The sequence below is a fragment of the Blastocystis hominis genome, assembly GCF_000151665.1.
Source record: "Blastocystis hominis, Singapore isolate B (sub-type 7) whole genome shotgun sequence assembly, scaffold_19".
In the NCBI taxonomy this organism is placed as follows: domain Eukaryota; class Bigyra; order Opalinata; family Blastocystidae; genus Blastocystis; species Blastocystis hominis.
The window spans coordinates 4,728-30,322 of NW_013171826.1; the positions used below are offsets into that span (position 1 = coordinate 4,728).

The window sequence follows — 25,595 nt, forward strand, 5'->3', positions numbered from 1 at the left end:
TCGACGACTGCTAATTCGACATTTTCGACTGCGGATTCTGGTGACGCGTGTCAAGTTTCTACTCATATCGCTGTGGACAGCCCATTTCGCCCATATCTATTGTGTAAGGACCCGGTGGATTTGAGAGGCTCGCTACGTGGCTTTGGTGATTGCAGTGTTATTCCGAGAGGATCCTTGGGACGGAGGGTCATTCAAAGAATTTATTGTTCAGACTGGAGAGATATTGTTAAGGGTTCGATGAGAAATGGTTTTGGCTCTGTGTGTTCCTCGTCTGGGGAGAATCATGGTTCGGATAGCCATGGGAGGGATAATTGGGTCCCGAACACAGGAAGGAAGGACTGTGAGGAAATCCAGACACCAGGTATTGGTTGTGAGAAGTTCTTTGGGGAGAGGAGTGAGTTGGTTGTATGTGAGGAACTAGCAAAATTTTTGCAAAGCACTCACTATGATCGGCTTACTCTTTTTGGTATCTGGAGCAGAGGGATAGCAAGCAGACCCAAGAGGTCGGCTACTGGGAAGAAGTCCAAGGCCGGAAGGTACGGACGTAACAGGCGGTCAACGGCCCGCTCAAGATCTCCTGCAGGTCAATGAATTGTTTGTTTGTTTGTTTGTTTGTTAACCCTAACCCATGATCAACAGGCTTTTAATATGGTTGTTCAAAGCAATACCTCAATTAAACTACTTCTTTTACCAGATCACTTGTTTTCTTCTGGAGCAGTGTTTTTTAAAAAGCATTCATACTATTGGGACAAAATCAGGAAAACTCAAATAATGATGCATGATAATTATATCGTTGGAAGTAAAAACAAAATATACCGATTAAAAGAATTGAAGCTCTACAAATTAGATGTAGATGGGGAATATAGTAACCCAGATGCAAAGTATCTGACAATAGAGAAATGCAGTACGTGTTATTTTACCATATTATTTAGATACTGTAAATGAATTATCACTTGCTGTTGTACTGGCAAACAGATTGAATCGATCTCTCATTATTCCTCCTTTTAAATGTGCAAAAACCAGAAAGTTTTGTACACTGTGCCAATTCATTCCAACGCATTGTGGGCATCATATTCTCAAGAATGCACGTTTACCTTATAAGGAATCAGTAGGATTTATTATTGCATATTTATCATAGGTTTTCTTCACAAATGAGCTGGTTCCCCAACACGTAAAAATGGCAGATCAAACTGAAAATGTTGTATCTTTCTTACCGAATTGTACAAATAACGAACTACTACATAGTGACTTTCCTCCTAGAGCTAATAATACTAATCATATTGAATGCCAAAAATGTTCCATGAAAGTGATTGATTGTGCCTATAACTATTTTCGCAATAAGAAGACTTCTGTTGCCAAGTTACATTCATTTATATAATTTGCTTTTGATTTCTCCTGTTTCTTTTATGATTTATATAAAATTCTGGGCAGCGAAAGTGTAAATAAGATGAAGCTACTTTTCATTGAAATCTACACTTCGTATCTCTATACGATCGTATCATCGTTGCGATTCTAAGTTTATAACATAATTTTCCATTTATCATCTTTATTCGGTCAGTTCATTACTTTTATTGTTTCTCCAACACCAATATCTTTGTAAATGACGATAATCATTATCATACTTATTCATCAAATCCCTGGTTATTTTAGCATGTAATTGAGTTTCCCTAATCTCGATAACTAGTTGCTTGTACAATGTATAGGATACTGAAAAGTATGGTTTTATTGTAACCATCAGATCTCGTATTCTAAAGAAAAATATCTCAGTAATCATGCCATGAAGTGTACTATTAACATACACAAATACTCCAATTACTTAAGAATGTGTAAATATGAGCGGTCTAATGTTTTCAGTTCTTTTCCCCTATTGTCTTCATTTGATGCAGAACAACATAATAGTAGCTTGATATTTGTTACATTTAGTTAGTAATTCCACTCAACTGTTCAGCAGTTTAGTAGTAGGGGAATGGCGTAAAACACGCGGAACCCAAAGTCGCCCCTCCGACCTCATCTACGAGAGTGCGCGGCTCAAAGTCGCCCCTCTGACCCCATCTTTGTTTTCGCGTATTCCCGTCAGAACACAAAAAATCCCCCAAAGTCACCCCTCAGACCCCCTCAACTGGTACCTTGATTTTTGCGTTTCATAAGAATTTCAGCACTCATGAGTAAAACACGAGTGCTGAAATGTGCGATATCCATGACTATTATGGTTGTTATTGCTGGTCAATGTGAACTTTTTTCGACCATTTTTCGACCATTTTTCGACCATTTTCGGCCATTTTCTGCCATTGTCTACCTGCTCACCTCGATGTCCATAACAAGAAACGCGCGGAAACCCATGACTGCCATTTTCTGCCATTGCCTGCCTGGCTACCTTATTGTCCATAACAAGAAACGCGCGGAAACCCATGGCTGCCAATTTCGGCCAATGTTAACCTGACTTCCATTGTAGGCCATGGTATCCATGGGTGTGATGGGGCAACGTACGTTGCCCCGGGAGGAATCTTCGATTCCTCCCCATTGTCTTGTTGACTAAGGTAAAGAGAGAAAGACCATGCACTACTCCATGCTTATTCAAGGCTCACCTACCAACGGCTCATTTACATGGGTTAATCCGTACAAGTACAAGAATCCCTATATCACTTCCATGACTGTCCTGTTTCATCCTAATGGTTCGATGTTTAATAACGTAGACACGACCAATGTGATTACTAACAGCAATGACGAGAAGGTGACAATCCCTGCTGGTTATTACACGATCAGTGAGATCATTGCCTTGCTCAATACCATGACCGATACTACATTTTCCATATCTACGAATGCCTCGTCGTTCGGCTGTATCTGGATTCAGTCTCCACACACCATTGACTTCACAGATGCACCTGATATTCGTGAGATCCTCGGCTTCGATGGACGAACGGTCATTCTACCTGCTTCGTTCAGTGGATCGAACGTGATTGATATCACGCGAAATCGACAAGTGATTCAGGTCTACTCGACGATCGTGCGATCATCGGACCTGAAGATTGCCAACCAGAACAACAACCTGCTCACCACGATGATCATTGACGATCCAACGGCTGACTACGTGCGAACTGTGGAAGACGTGTGTATTCCAATGATCACTCGGTTTGATCAATTGATGTTCGTGTTCCGCGATATGGATGGCAAGATGATGCGATTGAACGGCGAATTCGAACTCCAGTTGACGATTGAGGACGTGATGGAGGAAGTGCCTTCATCGATGGGGGAAGCTTCGCTTCCCCCGGGGGTGACGATGTCACCCCCAACGATTGTCTCTGCAAACCAGTTCAGTATGATGGAAGTGTTCGGTAATACCACCAAGAAGGAAGTGAAGCTGGGCAATCCTCTCTCGTTCGACCAGTGCTACATCTCGTCTGTGTCGTTGTATACGGACTTCGTGTTGCACAACGTGCCGACTGATCAAATGGTGCTAATCAATGCTGGCGCTACGATTCAAGAGATCACGATACCACGCGGTGCATACGACATCGAAACGATCATTGCAAAGCTGAATGCAAGTGATGCCCTGTTCGAATTGGTGTATAGCGGTGAGAATGCGTTCCACATCACGGTAGATCACTTCTACATGATCGATTTCACGAATGCACCAGAGATCAGGTCGATCCTTGGTTTCGAATCGGACATCTTGGTGAAAGGAGTGGATAACCCGAAGCGCTACTACTTGTCGTCCTCATGTAATCACGTGGTTGTTACTGATGGCAGGGAATCGCACATGTTGACATTGCCTGTCGGTTACTACACGTTCAGCGAGTTCATCGAGGCTGTCGGTGCTGAAATGGTGAAAGTGCTTCCACTCACATCCATGACGATCGAGGATGATCATGTTCGCTTCAATGTCCAAGCAGACGGATGGTATTTCAATCGATCCAGCGTTGACACGACGATCGATGGTTTTGGTTGGACTCCATGGTTCAAATTGACATCAACGGTACGCAATCTGTGCATCGAACGACCAGTGGAAGCTTCGTTCAACCCTGAAAGCGATTCCCCTCCTGATATGACGAATGATCAAGGTATTGGTGGTCATGCGTACATAGGATCAAACACCTTTATTGCTTATGACTGGAAAATGCGTACGAATGATAATCGGTTCCTGCTAAAGCCTCTCGCGACATACACGATGCGCCTAGCTGATGGTTCAGTACTCGATAGTGGTGAATTCTACATAACGGAAGATACGTCTACCCCGATCAAGATGAATACTCTTACAACCACATGTTTTAATGAACTCAATGCTCGATATGCGAGTGCTATGGAACTACCTCCATCTCACCAGAATGCGATTGCGTGGACGGTGAATGACAATAGAGAAAGCATGTCATGGACTGCGAAGGACTATGCACCAGAATTGGAATTGCATATCACATCGGAAAATACAGGTGACTTGGTGTCATCGAATGGTTCTTCGATCGGACCTTGGTATTCCAAGGATAGTATATATCACACGAAAGTGTTTATCGATACGACTCATTTTATACTTGGAATACGTGGATATGGCGAAAGACCTCTCACAATCCAACGAGGTCATTATAGCGCTATTGATATCGTGAATATGATCGCTAATGTGATCAATAAGATATATGTAGATGCGTCTCTCGGAGGGTACTTGGTATATGTCATTGCAGATAATGGTGGTCGAGTACGAATGGGATGTCGAAATGGTACAGAACCACGATTCATATTGTTTTGTGATAATCCATGTTTCAAGATTATACCCGGACCATACGCTGAACCAGGTGGTGTGTATTTGTCTTGTTATTTCGAGTTTTATCGCAATTACTACCTCAGGATGCCCGAGTTGACATCACCTTACGAGTTTGCGATGGCAAACATCGATGGACTGAATGTGACGAATATGATCAAAGGTAGTACGTATTCCGATCGTGCTGTGTCGATCGAATTCATACAACCGACACGTGTTACGTATGTCGGTCTTCACCCATCATTGGCTACCTTCGTTGACTGGGAACAATCTGAGTCGTACACGGCTAACACGACGATTCGCTTCCCGTACGGAATGATGACACTGGACGAAGAGGGAAGCAGTGCTTCCCCCGAGACTGATATCACGTACACAGATGACACGGTGAACCACACGTGGACCATACCATCACGATTGACACAGGCTGACATGATATGGCGCATGAATCAATGTTTTGACTCGGCTGCACTTGACATACGATGGAAAGCTGAGTCAGATGGGTACTACATTCACGCAGACCACGTGTTCTCGTTGAGTGGCAACCTGGGAACCATCGTTCCCGCTTCAGGATCGCAATCGCATACATGGCGTATCCCTTTCGACGATGGTGTGTACTATGCCAACTATGGTCCGATGGTTGCCGAGTATCCTGTCGATATCACGAACGGTCTATCGAACATACAGCTGTATTGCAACATCGTGAAAAGCAAGACGATACCACTGCTTGCGAATGTGCCGATGGACAGCTTGTACAAGAATTACTTCTACAAGAATCGCATGTTGGTACCATGTTCTGAATTGCTTGATCGCATCGTGTACGAATTGAAGGACGAAAATGGTGACCCGCTATCGTTCATTGGGAACGTGTACCTGCTGATCGGCTTCACTGTTTCAGGAGGAAATAATAAATGAATCTAGTGTTCAACATTGCTCGAACGTACGAACATGAATTCACGAGTAACAATCTCATCAAAAGCGACATGGTAATCGACAGAGTGACTATGAAAGGAGAATCGCCTGGCACCTGCCTTGTCCTTGATCGAGTGAACAACATGCAAGAACGACGACAGTCTCCGTTGGTTGTATTGAACGAGGAGTACACGGAGAATGCACACATGAACGTCGTGGTACCCAAAAGTCGCAAATGGTCATTCTCGTTGACCGATAAGACCGGTGCAACGATTGCCCTGCCAATGCCGATTACAGTGTGCATTCACTTTCATGTTCTACACAATAAATGAGTCATAATCGTGCACTACCGGTAAGTGTTATTAACCACAATACAGTAATTCCGAAGAACAACGAACGATACCATGAAACGTTCAACACAGTGATCATGCCTCGTGACCTTGTGTACAAGATCACTTCGATTACGTGCAAGATCGATACAACGTCTCTATGGAACATTCGTGCAATGAATGTGGTGAAGGTTCAAATGTTGTCAGGGTTTGAAATGGTGTACAACGTCGGTCCTGGCTACTACTCGATTACCGAGTTATGCCGTGCGATCGCCGATTCCATCCAGGTAGACGATGTTAACCGAGCATACTTGAACAGTGACGTGGCGACCGCTGTTGACCTTAGTGGCGCACCTGATTATACGAGTATTCTCAAGTTGGAAGGTATCGTTGAGGCAGGCATGGTAGCGAGTGAACCCTACGACATCACGAATGGCATGAGTGTGATCCGAGTCTACAGTAGTATCAATGCTCAAACATTCGGTCTGAAGAGTCCGCTGATTGATAACCTGATTCACGTATCGATGGGACTGAACAACATGATCACCTGGGACAACCTATCGATCGATGTGATTGAACAATCGAACCTGGACTACATTGATTGGGTACTGACGGACGCGAATGACCGTCCGATCTCATTAAATTCGAATGTGTACATCTCATTCACGATTTCGTGTTATTCGAAAGAGACAAAGTAAAGAAGGGGAGACGGCAAAGTCGCCCCACATTGTTCCTCCCATAGTAAATGGATGAATACGTTGCTACAATTCCAATCATTCGATTCAAACCACACAAAGTGAAATCGAGAAACATGATGGACAAGATGTTGAATCGATATTTCGATAAAGTCGTTGAAAGTGAATTCAATCAACAGCGAATGAGGAGCGAACAATGGCGACAGAAGCGAACCTTGTTTGATTCGTACATGAATCTCTCACCTGCTGAACGTCGTCGTGTATCCGTCTCTGACATGCGTGGATATCAAATGCAGCGAATTGATAATGAGAACGTACTGTTGTACTCATTCGAGGACAATGTGGTCTACAATGCCAAAATTGAGAAACGATTCAAGAAGATCATTGTTCAGGCTGTGAATCACGAGTTATCTGATATGGAGAAACGAGCTATCTTTGATAATCCATTTGGATATGAGCCAGTATCACCCTATCGTATCAAGTACAAGAGAACACAGGTTGGCGATGCACAAATCGTGAATATAACTGGTGATCTTGGAACTAGCATCAACGAAATGAAGAATGCTGCTGATGCCATAACGGTTGCAGCTCAACAGATGGGAGATAGTATCAACACATTTACTCATCAGAATGCAACGATTATCAATGATTTTGCTCACTTGCAAGACGATGTGGAAGAACAAGGTGAACCATTAACAAAATCGCTAAAATATAATGATGATGGTACTATGAGAGAAACCATTCTTACACAACGTGTGAGACGAGGTAGTAGGAATTATAAGTTATTGTTGGCTCGAGGTTATGTAGAACGAGGAGACTGGTCTAGTCATGTACCAGAACCAGAACCTGTGAATGTGACGAATCAGATCGTACAACAGATGGATGTGACGTCCATTATCACCAAGTTGGATGAAGTGATTGCTGTGATGAACAGCTTTGATATCCAGGTGAACCTTGTTAACATTCATGGAGCAATCAACAAAGTAGCACAACGAATCAACTTCTTAGAAGATGCGCAGAAGGGTTATCCTAAGATGTTGAACTTGTTGAAGGATGTTAATACCAAACTGCAAAATACGAACCAAGGAATCAGGTTGTTAAGCAATCAATATGCTGAAGTGGCAAAAAGCATTGCGACAGGAGACGACAAGTTGATTAAGAATGTTAGTAACTTGATAAATCAGCAGAAAGCTGTGATTCAGGAGAGTAATCGATATCTGCAAAGAATCGAAACTCGTCTCCAAGGAATTGAAAACAAACCCGATCCTCCTGCGATTGCTGATATCGTAGCAATGATTCCAAGACAAAGTGAAATGCGAATCGATGGATTGACAGAGTTCATGAAGGCGCAGTACAATGATTTCTTGAAACAATGGCTAGAGCGAAACAGCTTCATCCAGCAATTTGTATCTGCTGAGTTGGCAAAAGCATATGATGAAATCAACAAACGGTTGGTTGAATCATTCAATACATTCACACCTTTGATTCAAAACGTGTCCAATGAATTGCAGACTACGAATCAGAATCTGATAGCTCTTGGTAATGCGGTTGCAGAAGAGGGAAAGGCAACTAGGAAACAACTATTGGATGGTACGAATGCTCTGGGCAACCAATATGAACAAGGACAAGCTCAAACAACCAAGTTAATCAAAGATTCTACGGGTGCAATTGTTAATCAACTTGCTGACAATCAGACTAAAACTGGTAACCTGTTGACAAATGGATTCAATTCCATGAGTAGCCAACTCACTGACAATCAGACTCAAACTAACAACCTGTTGACAAATGTTGGTAATGCAGTTGTTGATGGACATGCTCAAACTGGTCAGCTGATTACTACAATGAGTAATCATTTTGCTGATACTCAGCTGTCCCGGGAACAATTATATCAACAATTGTATCAGCAGAATATGAGAGGAATCCAGAACTTAATGGATGCCATTTGGCAATCATATGAATATTTCCGGAATCAGCCACAAATTCAACCTGTGATTGTACTGGACGGTCGTCAATCTGAAAGTGTAAATGCTAGTTTCACACCTCAAGCAATCGATCAAGTGAATCGAGCTGCAGCCTTGATTGACGCGTATGAAAGTAAAGATTCTAATGACACCAAGGAAAGTTGGGAAAGCGATGATACTCGCGAAGATTTCATTGCTTTCTCAAGTTTGCTTGCTCGCAATTTCAACAATCCTGTTTTCGCTCAATTTGCAAATGACCTTGGATTCTCACGTCTCTTCAGGGCTTATCGTGATCGAAATGAAGACCCCGAACTGATGAGTTTCTTCATACGAGTAGCTAATAGTAAGGATCTAACTCCTGATTATTTGGACTACATGAAAAACAAGATCAAACGGTTTGCTGTCAATGTAGATCAACAATTCGAGCAATATCTGCAAAATACGTACAACACGATCAAGGATATGTTCATTACACAGGGTTTCAATGGCTAATGAATATATCTTTGATCTTCTTTTCACTTTGTAGGCATGGGGCACGAAGTGCCCCCGGGGAGAATGAAATTCTCCCCATACATAAATGGCAATTCCATTCACTGTTGATATATCTGCCTTTTATGGCGAACCCGATTTCCGAGAACAGGATAGTGGAACGATTGTGGATCGACGCAAGACATTGAATCTACACAAGGAACTCGAAGCACCAGTGCAATCAAAGCGATCACGAAAGCGAACACCAAAACGAGCTAGTAAGACGAAGGGGGCGATGTACATCGCCCCGGGAGACCATCGGTCTCCCACGAAAACAGCTGGTGCTATTGCTTTCAATGGGGCGACCAAGGACACCGGTGGAGCCATTGCTTTCAAGGAAGGTGGTGCAACAGGGGGAAGCACAGCTTCCCCCTCGGCGGAACGAAGTTCCGCCGGAGCATGTCAGACAGACTCTAAATCCGCTGGAGCACTGGCATTCAATGAAGCGCAATTGATGAACGAGCTGACTGGTCTCAAGAAGGGCGGAGCACTTGGTACTCTCGCAGCCACGATCATCCCAGCGCTCATTCAGATGGCTCCACAGATCATCTCGAGTCTCAAAAGTTTGATTAGTGGTAAGGAGGGAGGTGCACTCAAATTCGGCGGAGCTTCTGCTGTGTTCCTCAATGGAATCAACCCTAGCGATTACGACGACGTGTTGAAGACCATGAAAGCCATCGAACGACAAAGTAAAAACATCGAAGTCCGAGGTGGAGCAATGTACGCTGGTTCCAGTCGTGTTGGCACGTTCTTCAAGAATGCATGGAACAAGATCAAAGGTTGGTACGACAACAATGCCGATAAGTTGAAACCCATCACTGATATCCTGGTGAATGCTGGCACGAATGCTGCGAATAACGCGATCAACAAGGGTGTGAACTATGTGAACCAGAAGACAGGATCGGATACCGTGAAACAGCTCGCGAATGTGATAGGTGACATGGCGAAGGGTACGGTGAGCGATGTGGCAAACCAGATTCAGGGCAAGGAAAGCAAAGCTGGTGCTGGCTACGATATTTCTGACCTGGATAACGAGACACAAGCAATTGAAGTCCAGACGAAAAAAAAGAATCGAATCCTCACAGCCCTTCCACAGAACGAGAACAAGATGCACGAGTCAGTAATTCGAAGGAGAGTGTATTGAAGAAATTGTATATGCACGGCTACATGAATATGGATGCTGAACCAATGACTTTCGATGAAGTTCGAAAACTGGCCAAGCAACTCGAGATACCCGACTTCGATGTGATGGAATTGGGCAAGTACAAGTCCTTGGCAAAGAAGTACAAAGAACCGGCGAATTGCATCATCTGGATACCATTCGAGGATAATGGTAAGCTCGGTCATTTCGTTTCTTGCTTCCGTGAAGACGATGGCACACTGAACTACCAGGACAGCTTTGGCGAGATGAATGACTTCCCATTAGCAGATACGAACCGTGTGTTCCGTGTGAACAAAGTGAAATACCAGTCGATCTTTGCCAATAACTGTGGCTACTTGGCACTCCTTCACTTGTACACGCACGACGCTGTTGACCCGGCGATCCAAAGGGTGTGAGGGGAAGCGAAGCTTCCCCGGGGGCACGTTGTGTCCCCTACTGTAACTATTGTACTTAAAAGAGTTCAATACATAAATACAAATAGAAATGAAATTCGAAGAGATTGACTTCTACGACTACAAGATTCGTATGTGCCTTGATAATGGTATTCGAATGTACCTTGTCTCTGATCTGTTGAGACAGTACAACGAGAAGCACGGTACAAACAAGCGTTTTGCCGATTACTTACAGAACAAGCAAGCTCAAGAACTGCTTCACCATATGGCAAAAACAGGTGAAAATAGTGCCAAAAACGGTCAATCTACAGTAGGTCGGAATTCCCACCCCCTGTCAAACGAGGGGGAAAATGGTAAGTTTGACATTTGCGACGTGATTCAGTATGTTACATTCTCTGATTTTGGTGGTGCTAATCAGGGTTACATCATCTGCGAAGAGTTGCTTCACGCATGCCTCATGTGGGCCGATCCTGCATTTGCCTGCGATGTGCTTAGATTCCTAACACGTCTTCGACAGGAGGACAATGACTACCTTCGAAAGGCAAACGAAGAGCTGAGACGTGCGAATGAAGAGCTGACCCATGAGAACAAGAAATTGAAGGATCGCCGTGTGCCAAATAAAGTAGGTCAACAATGGTACTTTTTCATAACGTACATTATCGTTGAAAATGATGATAATGTGCACATCTATTCACAACATGTTAAATCAGATAAATGGAAAAGTACATGTTCCAAAATGGATAGAGAGGGACGTGTATGTGTGTATAGAGTGAAAGACATACCAAATGGTTTCACGTTCAAAGACGAGATCGATAAAATCCTTTTAGACTTGTGTAAGAAGTATGGTGGGAAAAAGGTACGTAAGACTCATTATACGATTCCAATGGATGTATGGGAAAAAGAGAGATTTGACATTATTCCAGAAATAGAGAAAGAAGCAAAGCAGGCTCGTGTTGGCCTTGGTTGGCGAAGTGACTTGGATGGTTAGCCCAAAGTAAACATGATCGATCCTTTTTCACTTTGGGGAGACCAACGTGGGGAAGCGAAGCTTCCCCGGGAGAGAAACATAGTTTCGCCCCTCTTTGGCCATCACGGTTATGTCAAATCGTACTTGGAACGCAGTCCCTTACCTCGGGACGACTTCGTCGTCCTGGCGGGACTTTGTCCCGCCATGCCTTTCTTCTGCTTTGGAGCGACTCTATCACTCGGAGCCTTGGGAAGCGTAGCTTCCCTGGGGAGCTTCGCTCCCCCTACCTCCCAGTTCTGTGTTCCATCTCTCGGTTTCTGTACGAACTGGAATTCCTTGGTGTTGATGGATTTGCTATAGTCCTGTGGTTTGATTTCAACGGCCTCTTTGATGTCCAAGAGATTGTAAGTGCGTGCCTTATTCACTTTGGTTTGCGTGGTCTGCTTTGCACGCCCCAATTCTTGTTCAAGTTGCTGTACTTGTCGTTGCTTCTCTTCCACTTCTTTGCGTTTTCGTTCATCACTCAATGCCTTCGGTAACTTCGATCGCATCTTGTTGATCGCTTGTTGTTTGCTACTCAGCTCGTATGGGACGTACTCGACCAGTGAATCGTCATCCAAGTAGTACCATCGTGTGTGCATGCCCATCTGGATATCACGAAGTACCTCGGATAGATTACTCGGTGGTGGTATCTTCATTTTGCGCCACAAATCCTCTCGTCCAAGGATGTCGTAGAAGAGAAAGATTCGAGTGGCGTTATCCAGAATCTTGTTGCTCAATCGAGAGAATCCTTGGAATGCAATGAAACAACTGGTCTTTCGATGTCGACTCATGCAAGCCATGGTGTCCATGAAGTTCACCACCCAATGATCGTTCGGTTTCGTGTACAGGTCGTCGAAGATGTAGATGGACGGATATGTGGTGTCGTTGTAGATCGCCACACTTGATCCGTCCTCATTCAATTGTTTGTACGCGACGTCCTCGCTATCCGTGAAAGGGGGAATCTCCGATCCCCCTCCGTCCGTGTTGATCCATTGTGTCTTGATGCCTGCTTTGTTGGCGACATGTTTGAGCACTTGTGGACACTTGTTTTCATAGCTTGCCTTTCCCATGAAGAAGCAGATCTTGTCGAACGAATGAGGTATCTCGTAGCACAACTGGTTGATGAGGAACGACTTGCCCGACTTGGAAGGAGCAATGATGAGTGTGAATTGATTGAGGAATGTGTCCTGACAATCGAGTTCCCAATCGAACTTCATAATGCCCATGCTCTCCTTGTTCTGTCGAAGATCCTGCAATTGCTCGTCAATGGTCTGCTCTGGTTGGATGTAGTCGGCTAGTTCTCGCAGTATTTTGGCATATTGCTTGCTCTTCTCTTCATCGGTCTCATTCTCCATCCGTTGTTTGATGGTATCCTGCATTACTTCGGCTTGATTGAGCGTATTTTCTGTTCTTCTTGTCAATCGTTTGTTGTTATACGGACATCGATGGTTGAGTCGTCTTATTCGATTCTTAATGGCGAGCAATGTTGTATCAATGTTTGGAATGTATGGGGATTCTTCCATTTATTCATGGCAACCACGGCAATCACGACAGCCACAGTAGCCACGATAGCCAAAGTGAAAAAGGTAGTCACAGCAACCACGGTAGCCATTTACAGGAAATCGCAATCGAAGACACTATTCTTATCCTTGATCTTGATTTGCGTTGCTGTGAGAGTTGTGTACGAGAACTCGGTGATACTGCCATCCTTGTCTTCCTTCATGAACTCCTTGCTCTCTCCGGTTACCACAAGATCAATCGTTGCGTCCTTGTATTCGCGAAGATCGGTACAGGGCACATTTCGCAGGTCAATCTTAATGGGTTTCTTGTCGTTATTCACGATCTTCGTGTTCGGACTCAATTTCACTTTGAACTGGATCTCGCCATCGTATTCGCTGTATGGGTGATTCTCTCTCTTCGTTTCATCGAGGATTCTTTTGAACTCTTCCGATTGCTCATTGGGCAGTGTGATGGAGAAAGTGTTGAACAGTTTCTTCTTGTCTGTTTCGAACTTCGAGTTGTCACCCACGAAAACAATGGTAGCATCGGTGATCTTGCAGACATACTTAGCCGATTCGCCATCTCTCTTGAATCCAGTCGAGGTGAGAGAAATGTTAGAAGTGTTGAAAAGATCGAAAACCTGAATCTTGTTGCTCATATCTATTTATATTTATGTTTTGAAATCTTTAAGAGCGTTTTACGCGTGGGGAAGCTACGCTTCCCCGGGGAGCCTGCGGCTCCCCTTACGCTCCCACCGTGTTGGCACGGATCATGATGAGGTGCATCTGGGTCGTCGCTGCAACATCCTCTTCCAACTCGATTTCAAACTGGATCTGATTCGCTGCTCGCATCGGGAACCACTCGGCTAACGGGAAGGCAAAGATTCGGAACTGATTCAACCACGTCTTGTATGTCAACAGTGTGTCGTACTCATCGGAACGACTATTGCAAAGATAGTCCATCCATTCGAAGAACGTGTGATCAATTCCATCAGGTGTGTTCGTGTTGTCCACATTGATGATGCGTTTCTGTTCACCAGCGATGTTCAATGAGATCCGTTTGAATCGAATGTCCTTGAGAGTCGAGAAATCGCCATTGTCGTCCGTGAACATCATGAACATCATCTTGACGGGGAAGTTGACCAGCACACGATCATCGATGAAGTTCTGGCCAGAAGGAATACGGAACGTCTTGGTCATGATCTGGTTCTTCACCAACTGAGTGTCTTCAGGATCGAAGGTCGAATCATCGCTCGTCTTGTAACTGTGATACCAAAGCGTGCACGTGTCGAAATACACACCGGTGAAAGCCGTGGCTGATGGAACAGCGTCCGGACTTGTAGCGGTATTGATTTTGCCAGCATCGATGTAGAAGTATGCATCGTCGTTCGTGGGATAGATCTGAGCATCCATCTGCGTGAGATTGATGAATCGTTCCTGAGAACAACCTTCGAAGATGTCTGCAAAGTTCACATTGATCGTCGTGTACGCCGTGGTCGATCCAGGTGGCTGTACGAACTTGAGCATGTTGTAGAATAACTTCCCGCCATAAGGTCGACCCAGGATGGCCGCAGTTCGTGCGGTTTTATCGGTTGTATCGTAGTCACGGTCATCGTAGTAGATGTAGGACAGTTCCTTCAGTCCTTCGTTCACCACATTGTTGTGCTTGTTGTCCGTGAGTGCATTCAAGAGTGACCGGATCTGACCGATGTTCTCATTGTCTGCACTCAGAGGCAAGGATGCCAAGTTCTCACCATTCCAATAGGTGTACGTGACCTTCGTGTTGTTCACAATGCCCGACATGTTCTTCTTCACCGGAACATAGATATCCTTCGACGAACTGCCTGCATTATTTGCCAACCCGGTGATCTTGAGCTTGAAAGTCATTCGAGACTTGTAGAGATTGAAGTACACGTCATCACCGGATGGAGCGATCGTCCAATTGATCACATCGGTCGATTTGATGTTATTGGACTGATTGCTGAACACAATCTGCGATTCGTAGTTATGCACAGGAGGAATTGTAGTAGCCATTTATTGTAGGGTAAAATTTTCTCTCTGCCATAGCAAGGGACAGCGAAGCTGTCCCGGGGAAAAACAAAGTTTTTCCCCAGTAGTAAATGGCAACACCAACACAACCTGAGAAACTTGTATATCTTCAGAACGGAGTGTTCAAGCGCAAAGAGATGACCGAGGGTATCCAGTACTACTCGGACAACTCTTTCGACACGTTCGCATTTCCGTCGACCAATGGCAACTATGTGCTCACCAAGACTGACGATGTGTACACATGGTCTGTCGCAGGTGAAGATTTCACTTCCTTGGATAACTCGTATTTCAAGGGCAGCGATGGACAATCGATTACCATTCCAGCCAACGGAGCTATTCCCTTCTTCAAGAATAACTCGGCGTTCGGAGCGATCAATCTGCCAGAAAGTGGTTCTTTCATTCTCACGACTGACCGGGATAGTGGTCCTTCATTGGAAGCGTTGACGAAGCCCGTGATTTTCGAGGCTCTCGAACTTACGAGCACATCGGACTGGTATGCGATACCGAACTGGAATTCGACCAAGAGTGATTCGAAGGATCTATTATTACCAAGTAAGCCGGGAACGTTCTTCCTTTCAGCCGATTCGAACAATGACTACCACTTCAACAAGGTCACACCAAGAAGTCTTTTCCATGAATCTCTAGGAATCGGATCTGATGGACAGAGAATCGTCACCTACTGGAACGATGCTGTCTATGGTCTATCATTGCCAACCACGGCAGGCTATGCGACATTCAAGGTCGAGAGTAGCAATGAGAGTCCAATTCTTACTAATCTCACGCCTCAGATTGTCTACAAAGACATCCTCGGGTGTACTAGCAATGAAAAGTGTCTCGTGTACAACAATGGGACCAACGTGTCCAAGCTAACAATCCCATCCACTGCTGGCAAGTACGTCATGGAAGTCAAAGAAAACGGCACAGTCTCGTTATCACCCACATCGGCTAAGTTGAGTAAGACATTCGAGTACACCTCCTGGACAAGTGGACACCAGGTTGTTAGCGAGGCACTCACGTCGGAAGGTTCAGACCTTTCTGCACCGATCAAATTGGAACCCAATAAGACGTACATGATCACCATTGATGCCGTACTTCGTTGTGACAACTATGAACAGGCACTTGTAGGATTCACGAGCGTGCCAACTCTCGTAATGGGTGTCGAGACAGCTACAATTATTAAAGCAAGCTTGAATAATCCAGTGCCAACAACGACATTGAGTAGCACGAACATATTCACATCAGTACGCCCTGTAGATATGAAAATTCAAGTCATACGTTCTGGAGACACCACGATCGAACATTACTTCACTCGACTGAAGGTAAGCATCATGGAACTCTAAAGTCAAAGTGAAAAAAGGAAGCCCCCATTTTACTTTGGAGGCATGGGGAGACTATGTCTCCCCGAGGCAGCTTCGCTGCCTCATGGTAACCGTACATGGAACTTGTTAGCCTTGGCAGCCTTGGCAGCTTCCATACGCCACTTGGTCAACTCGTTCTGGTCATAGGCAACACCATCGATATAAATATCAATCGTGCCATTAATTACACACACACGATGTCCCTCGATATCATAGATCTCATTGTGAGGATCGTGCAATACATCAAACTGGGGATGACATTTGGAGTACTTGTCCTCATGGCATGCTTTCTCGAGAAGTCGTTCAATGTCAGGTGAGTAGAACGACACATATGGAGGATCATAGTTCTCATAGTAATTTCCACTGTTAGGATCTTCGACGAATGAGTTGATCATGTCATGCACGTATCGCCGCGCAATCTCTCTTCGCTCTTCAGTCATCCAGCTGTTCATTTCACTTTAATCTCTGTTGGACTGATCGATATGTCGCTTCCACTGTCGTCACTACTCTCGTTCTTCTCGTTGTACACGCACAAGCAGTGACATCTGTCCTTGCATTTCGAATCAACCACCAGTTTGTGGTTCTTCCTTCCACTCATCCATTTCCATGCACTTTTCAGCCATTGAATAAAGCGGTTCATTTATGAACGAGATCAAGGAACTACGGAAACCAGCCAAGCGAAAAGGTGCAACTCGAGTGATCATCAGTTCATTCAAGAGAAACATATACTTCATCGATCTCATCGATTTCTCTTCCAAACAAGACAAATGGATTCAGGAAGTGTTGGGCAGCCAGAAGTCCACCGGATTCCACAAGAATCGTGGATACAAGTATGTCCTTGTATGCATTGATGGATATTCGAAATACCTGATGGCTCGGCGACTGAAAAGCAAGAGTGCCACAGAAGTCACGCATGCGATGAAGGACATCATTCAAACATACGGAGCACCAAAGCATATTTGCTCTGATCGAGGCACCGAGTTCACCAATGCCATCTTTCGTACCAACATCTTGGACAAGTATCACATCACCATGTATCACATGGATTCAGCGAATAAGGCAGTACTAGCCGAACGAGCAATTCGAGATATCAAGGAAGACATCATGGTTCCATTCAATCAATCGAAAGGTGTGTGGTTCGACTTGATCGATGGTGCCGTTCGTAGACACAATGCAAGGAAGAACAGAGACACCGGATATGCGCCTGATGACATTTGGAACAACAACATCTTGTACACGGAGAAGACAGAACCATCCAACATGACAGCGAAGGACACGACGCCTCAATTCGATGTGGGTGATTATGTTCGAGTGACACGAAGACCTCGCGTTCTGGAAAAGCGATCATTGACGAGCAAATGGTCTCAGGACTTGTATCAAGTTGTTGACATTGACGATCGATTCATGCCATTGATGTACGAAGTGAAGAATATGGAAAGCGGTAGCAAGCAAAAGTGCTATCATTGGGAACTCCTGGCAAGCAAATGCAAACCACAGCCAGCACCACCAGTCACGCGATCCAAGAGTCGAAAAGAACCCAATGCATTGCGAGATGCAGCAAGGTCACATCGACCCATTACGAGGAGTCAGAAGAAAGGTGTTCGAAAACGATCGTGATGCTCTTCACACCACCTAGAAGCATGAGAGGGAGATTCGAATACGTACGAAGGACAGGAGAGTTACTGACATTCACAACAGCATAACCAGTATGAGATACAAGACTATTCAATGTATCGATGTAGGGTCTGTCTAGAATAGGCGTATTGTCAAACGTGACTAGCACTCGATAACCCTTTTCAACCACCGATTCGATTGACGTGCAATCGTTGAACACGTCGTAGGGGGAGGCATGGCCTCCCCCGGGGGAAGCAGAGCTTCCCCCATTGTCAGGAAGGTACGTTATGACAGTCGTGGTTATCAGGTATGATCCGGACGGCATAGGCGGCATACCATCACCACCCCACTCGCCATTGAATGATTCGGTAGCTTCTGGTGTGTACTCGAAGACAAATGCTTCATTCGCTTTCACGATACATGAAGCACTGCCCCACGAATACTGAGGAACGCCATCCACTGTCTCTCGAATTAGCACATGATGACCATCCTTCTCTGGCATGTTGATGAGCATGTTATCGAGCTTCTTGAACGTGTAATTGTTTCCATTGCTGCTGAAGATGTACGACATTTACTTATTTACTTTGGCGCTGATATGCACGAACGTACACACCCTTCAGACACGCACCATCATCGATGAACAGATCGGACAACTCGGGAGGCACTTCATCATCCACAACTTTGAAGACCACGCGAACATAGTAGTTGGAGAAGAAGTAAACAGCACGATTCTCGGTCATTACACCGATTATGTGAGTGGGTAGTGAGTTGCCCCTCCAAAACACGTTCAAAGGCACACCGAGCAGACCATTGGATTTCAATTGAGGCAATAGATACTCCCATTCATCCTCGGTAAACAAAGGTGGACGAGTTTCATCCAATGTCATCTCGATGCAATCATAGTCGTGCAAGATCAAACCACAGTTCACATTTGCTTGCGGAGTGCAAACACTGAAACCGAATAGACGCTCGGAATTGATCGGATACTTGGTGTGAATGATGATGTCGGCGAGTTCGATATTCTCGTCCTCACAAGTGCGTACCAGGGAAGACCATGTGTTGTTTTCTGTTTTCTTGTACTTCATTTTTTATCATGATCTTAACTAGGGTTAAAAGAGAAAATATAAAAATATAAATATATAAATGAATAAGCCTACTCACACATTGAACCCAAATACAGGACGAGAAATTCAAATCAACGGAGTTCGCTTCTGGAACCTTCTCAAACGTGGATTCAAGTACGACGAGAAATTGAATCGCTTGTACGATACACCTTTACCACCAGATACGACGAAATATGTTCCCAAGTCGAGAATGCTTTCTCCCAGCAATCGCTCCATGATTATTGGTGGCACAGCATACTACGAGTTACTCCATGACAACTACAGACGCGTAAAAGGACAATGGGTGAAAATGAGCAAAGAAGAAGCTGAGGCGTACGATAATGATCCAGACATTAGCATTGCATTCGCTGACCCCAATTCTAGTGATTCTGATTCATCGGAATCCGAGTTCTACGACATCGATGAGTTCGAGTACGATGCGGATGGCCATGCCATTTTCCCATTCTAGGGATGCCTTCGGTAGCTCAAGGAGGAAGCCAAGCTCCTAACTATTTCACTTTGACCACACGTGTATCACCACTTAAAGATTTTGTGACCCTTATATAAATGAGTTCACAACGCGTAGGATATACTATCAACCCTGAGACTGGAAAACAAATCAATATCGGTGGACCGACCTGGAAACGATTGGCCGCCAAGTACTACATGATCGGCGATACGTTCACCGATCAGACCATGCCTGACACGAGAGCCTATCTGTCGAACAAGGTACTCGGAGTGAAACAAGCAACACCTAAAAGACGAGTGACACATAGACGCGTCAGTGATCCCAAAGGCGAGCGCAAGTATCTCGTCGTGGGAAGCGAGACATGGAACGAGCGATTTCTTGAGTACGAGTGGGATGGGCACAAGTTCGGTGAGAAGCGACAACGTCACTTACCCGGTTACCTGAACACCGTGGAGAAGAGACGTGAAATGAGACGCAATAAGGCATATGAACGATTCGATCGCAAGGTATCACAGGGACGATTGAGTGATGTGATCGACTCGTCACTCGGGTATGCACTCACGTATTATCACACCGTACAAGGAGACATGTACAAGGAGTGGGTGAAGGAGAAGCGCACCAAGAAGGACTTCCGTCTCAACAACGATTTTGACAACAGACTGTGGGTTCGACTACCGGGTGAGAAGAGCGATGAGGAAGTGGAACCGATCAATCTCATATTCGATGAGACAAATGAATTCAATGAAGTCTTGAAGAAGTTCATCCTCAATGGTATGCGTGAATACAATCAATGTTTCATCACCATCATGGCATACAACCTCATGTTGACACATGATGGAGACTCCAAGATCCTCAACCTCACAGATGATCGATTGGGACACCTCCGCATCGTTCGTCGAGATCGCATCGATGAGTGGATCGAGGAGTACCTGAAGTGGTACCGAAATGCCGTAGAGGAACAAAAGACAGAGGGAAGTGGTTTTGTATACGCTGGTTGGATCGGCTTCCATATCGAGATGTTCCCACTACGCTCATTCGTGGGGTACAAGCAGCACACACCGTTCGTCATCGGACGCACAGCGCTCAATCCGGATTTCGATGACAACCGATGCCTACAACGGTGCCTCATTCTGGCCAGTGAAGGCGGGCATAAGATCGTCGCGAATCGCAAGATTGGCGATGCAACCGTGTACAACAAGTGGTGGAAGCAACCCGACAAGTACAAGGTATTTGGAGTGACCATTCATGAGGTGGAGGAGGCGATGGGCATTCGCGACAATACACCCTTCGATGCGAGTGAAGAGAAATTCGCCGCATTGGAGGCATTGTTGAAAGTATCGCTCAATGTATTCGAGGTCACACTCTTACCTGGGTACATCGATAAGTCGAAGGAACAATTCGATTTATTCACATGCGATGTCGTGTACAAAGGTAAGGGAACGAAGCTTCCTCTCTCCCTCTGCATCTTGAACGATCTGAATCTACCTGAGGGAACGCCCAAACACTTCTTGTACATCAAGGATGTGAATGATTTCAAGCATCGTGTGACACGACAGAACGATGCAAAGAATAGACATCTCTCAAGAAACGCGAAGTGCAGATTCTGTAACGACTTCTTCGGATCTCGCAAAGCCGTTCATGATCACGAAGTACAAACACATCGTGAACTTGTCGATGAGAGTGATCAGTACGATTTGTCGAACGAGGAGACTCGGTTACGATTCACCAACCAGCGATATGAAATGCCAGCACCGGTTGTCGTGTACGCTGACTTCGAGTCAGCCATTGACGACAAGAACAAACACAAGCCCATCATGTTATCCTGTCTAGCCGTGTCTCGCATTCCAGCCATTGACAGCCAACTGCGAGTCTTCCATGCACCACATGAGAGCGAAGAGGATCTTCGCCCTTTCATGGACTATCTCACACAATTGCAGAGCAGAGTGAAAGAGTATCTCTTCGATGAATTACCACTCGAGAACTCTCCGAGTATCGAGAGGGACTTTCGTGCAACAACCGTGTGTCCCTTCTGTCACAAGAAACTGGATAACGACAAAGTACGTCATCACGCACATGTGGCAGGTGAATACACCACAGGAAAGGGAGAAGTACGCCACTTCGAAGCCGGACAGTACATCTGCACCTGTTGTACCAAGTGTAACCTACAACTCTCATTCAACAAGAAGAACTATCGTCTGCCAGTTTACTTCCACAATGGATCGCACTACGACTTCACATTCATCATGAAGCTCATCGCGACGATACCTGGTGGGAATCTCGAAGTCATTCCAACCACTGAAGACAAGGAGATGCAGATCGAGTACAATGGCATTCAATTCAAGGACTCGTTGAAGCTCATCAGCAGTCCACTGCGTTCCATTGTGTGCACTAGACACTTGGAGGCAACTTGGACCTCTATGTGCACACCAAACAACAACTACGCAAGTACTGTGAGTCTCGAGGCAAGCAATGGGATGATGAATACATCGATTTGTTGACACGGAAAGAACCCATGTTCTACAGTCTCATCAAGTCGTACGAGTCATTGAACAATACCGTCATTCCTTCTCGCGAGCAATGCATTGATGATATGAAGGGAGAGATGATGCCACAAGACGAATATGATCACATGGTGAAGCTGTGGAAGACCTTCGATATCAAGACATGGGGTGAATACTACGAATTGTACAATGTACTCGATGTGACTCTCATGGCTGATGCATTCGAACACTTCCGAAACACCACACTGAAGGCATTCGGTGTTGATCCCATGCATTACATCACAGCACCACAAATGGCCTATTCGCTATTCTTGAAGGTGACAATGGAGGGCGATCATAGTGAGAGTAGCCTCATGACCCTCGCAAGGAAATGGGCTCAGTACATCATGCGCATCAACGCAAATGAGGGACTTGAGGAGAAACAACTCGTGAAAGTGTTCTTGAACCGCATGGGTGAGTTCTATGATAGCAAGGGCATTCGATTGATGGAGACAAATGATATCGATGACTTCATGCGATTGTTGAAGAACTTGCGAGGAGGTATCACACAAATCGTGAAACGGCATGCCAAGGTTGACATTGACAACAAGGAGCAAGCAACGTCGTCCCAAGGCATCTACTACCTGGACGCCAACAACCTGTATGGTGGAGCCATGCACAGAATGATGCCTTACGAATTAGTGGGTGTACCCGAGCGACGAGAAGTAATGGAAAGGATCAACCGTGATCCAAATGAATGGGTGCAATCACTTAAGACGTTCGGCAAGTATGGATTCTTCGTCGAGTGTGACATCGAGGCACCAGTGGAACTCCATGATAAATTCAATGACTTGCCATTCTTCCCCGTACAGAAGGCGGGCATGTACTCTGATGGAATCAAGAAGTACGCAGAGAAGAACGACATTGTGGACAAAGTGAAAGAGGTGAATACACCGAAGCTCATCTGCGATCTTGTACCTCGACGCAAATATCTCGTGCACTACTCTCTGCTGCAATTGGGTCTTCAACAGGGATATCGCGTCACGCACATCCACCACCTCATTCGATTCAAGCAGGCACCATTTATCTTCGAGTACGTGAACATGCTGAGTGAGAAACGAGCCAAGTCCAAGACCACTGTGGAGAAGAACCTGTATAAGCTGTTAGCAAACTCAACCTATGGAAAATTCGTTGAGACTGGGTTGAAACGGATGAAAGTGAAGTTCGCTAACACATGGAATGAACGTGAAGCCATCATTCAGAAGCACGGATACGACATGATTGCTGGAACAACCATGTATTCCGAGAATCTGATTGGCATCAAGCTAAACACACCGGTGCGCAGGGTGGAGAAGCCATTCTTCATCGGATTCGCCATTCTCGACATGTCCAAACACATCATCTACGATTTCTACTACAACGTGCTCAAGAACACATTCGACACCGTGGAGCTGTTGGGACAGGACACGGATTCGCTCATCGTGCAACTGCACGATCGCGCTAACATCGTTCACAAGATGTGTGACATGTACAAATCATTCGACTTCTCGGAATTGGATAACACGAGCTACTTCTATGGAGAACTCGTGAAGTATTACGAGCATGAAGTGGACAAGAGCAAGTTCCCTTCATTGGACTCGTTCCTCAACTTCAACAAGAAGTTGCCTGGTCCCATCTTCAAGGACGAGCACAACGGACATCGCATCACGGAGTTCGTGGGACTTAGACCGAAGATGTATTGCTTGGTTGATGAGAAGCATGTGATACACAACGCAGCGAAGGGAGTACCTCGCAACGTCGTGATTGACGGTGAGAGGATGAGCGTGAAGAACATCGAACTATACAAGCGTGTCCTCGAGGCCGAGAAGAAGGAAGATGCAGTGATCGAAGGCAGCTTCAAGCGTATCAACAATCAAGCATTCAACATCAGCACGAAGGAGCAAACCAAGACACTCATGACTTGCACAGATAACAAACGTTGGATCTTGGACGACAACATACACACACTTGCATTCGGGCATTATAGACTGAAGTAAAGGAAGCAATCTTTCACTTTGGGCATCCATGCATACCATGGCCTACAATGGAAGTCAGGTTAACATTGCAGGAATTGGCCGAAATTGGCAGTCATGGGTTTCCGCGCGTTTCTTGTTATGGACAACGAGGTGAGCAGGTAGACAATGGCAGAAAATGGCAGTCATGGGTTTCCGCGCGTTTCTTGTTATGGACAACGAGGTGAGCAGGTAGACAATGGCAGAAAATGGTCGAAAATGGTCGAAAATGGTCGAAAATTGATTTCCGCGGTTATTTGGTAGGAAATGGATTTTCGCGCATCTATCGCCATTCCCCTACTACTTGTAATGTTTAATTCTTCATATGGCTATATATGCAATTCATCGATTCTTGTATTTCTTAACCTTATTATCTTACTTATTATTAACATATTTCTTTGATTTCTATTGTCTCCGTTTTCTATGTGTAATACAATCATATATTTAAATACACTTGCTATTATTTCAATAATAACGTTTTCAATTCTATGATACAAAACTTAATTTGTTTTAATCCTTTTATTCTTGTTATTATAAAGGATTGATAAATCATCGAAAGGAAAAATGACTTGCTCTTGACCATTTCTTTCTTTTAAATTGATATATCATTTTTAAATTATTATAACTAATTCTTTTTTCATTATTTTTTTCTTAATCAATGACTAATGTGATGGAGTTTGGACGTATTGAAACGATATAGATATGAGGGTTTTCCAACTTTCGAAAGATTTGTATGTATCTATATTGTTACCACTTATGATACTAATACCTTCATCATTCTAAGTACTATTATTTACAGTAATTTCAGTTTGATTCATTCAAATGATTGACGATATGTAACGAAAATATGTATTAGACTAACTGATACTAGTATGGAACACACTAGTCGTAATATAAGAGTTTCAAAAGCGAACCACGTATATTAGGCTTCTTCTATATTCAGTGGCCAAGAGATACAAGGCATGGTAAGTATTCTAAAAATGGCTTCAAAACAATGACATGAAAAAGAGGAAAATCCCAAATTGTGCTCACAGGGTAAGACATTTATGATGAACCAGAAAAAAGGAAAAAACAATCAGCATAATTCGCGCGTGCAATACAATAGCATATAATTCCATCACAAAATGATTTTATACCTATGTACAATTATGATGAGTATGTCTGGAATATTTCAAGTTGCTTATAATATGCCATGAATAGGTTGATACTATATGTGCTTTGTTAATATGATGATTTACAT

The 25,595-nt window shown here is 44.6% G+C and overlaps 1 protein-coding gene across 1 annotated transcript; it reads left to right on the forward strand.

Moving 5' to 3' along the window:
* Positions 1-21,737: 21,737 nt before the first annotated feature.
* On the forward strand, positions 21,738-24,340 carry GSBLH_T00002292001 (uncharacterized protein; the record flags this gene model as incomplete). The annotated part of the gene is made up of 2 exons (XM_013040831.1): positions 21,738-22,197; positions 22,227-24,340. 2 exons carry the CDS (start codon positions 21,738-21,740, stop codon positions 24,338-24,340), a joined length of 2,574 nt encoding a protein of 857 aa, XP_012896285.1.
* Between the last annotated feature and the right edge of the window lie 1,255 nt (positions 24,341-25,595).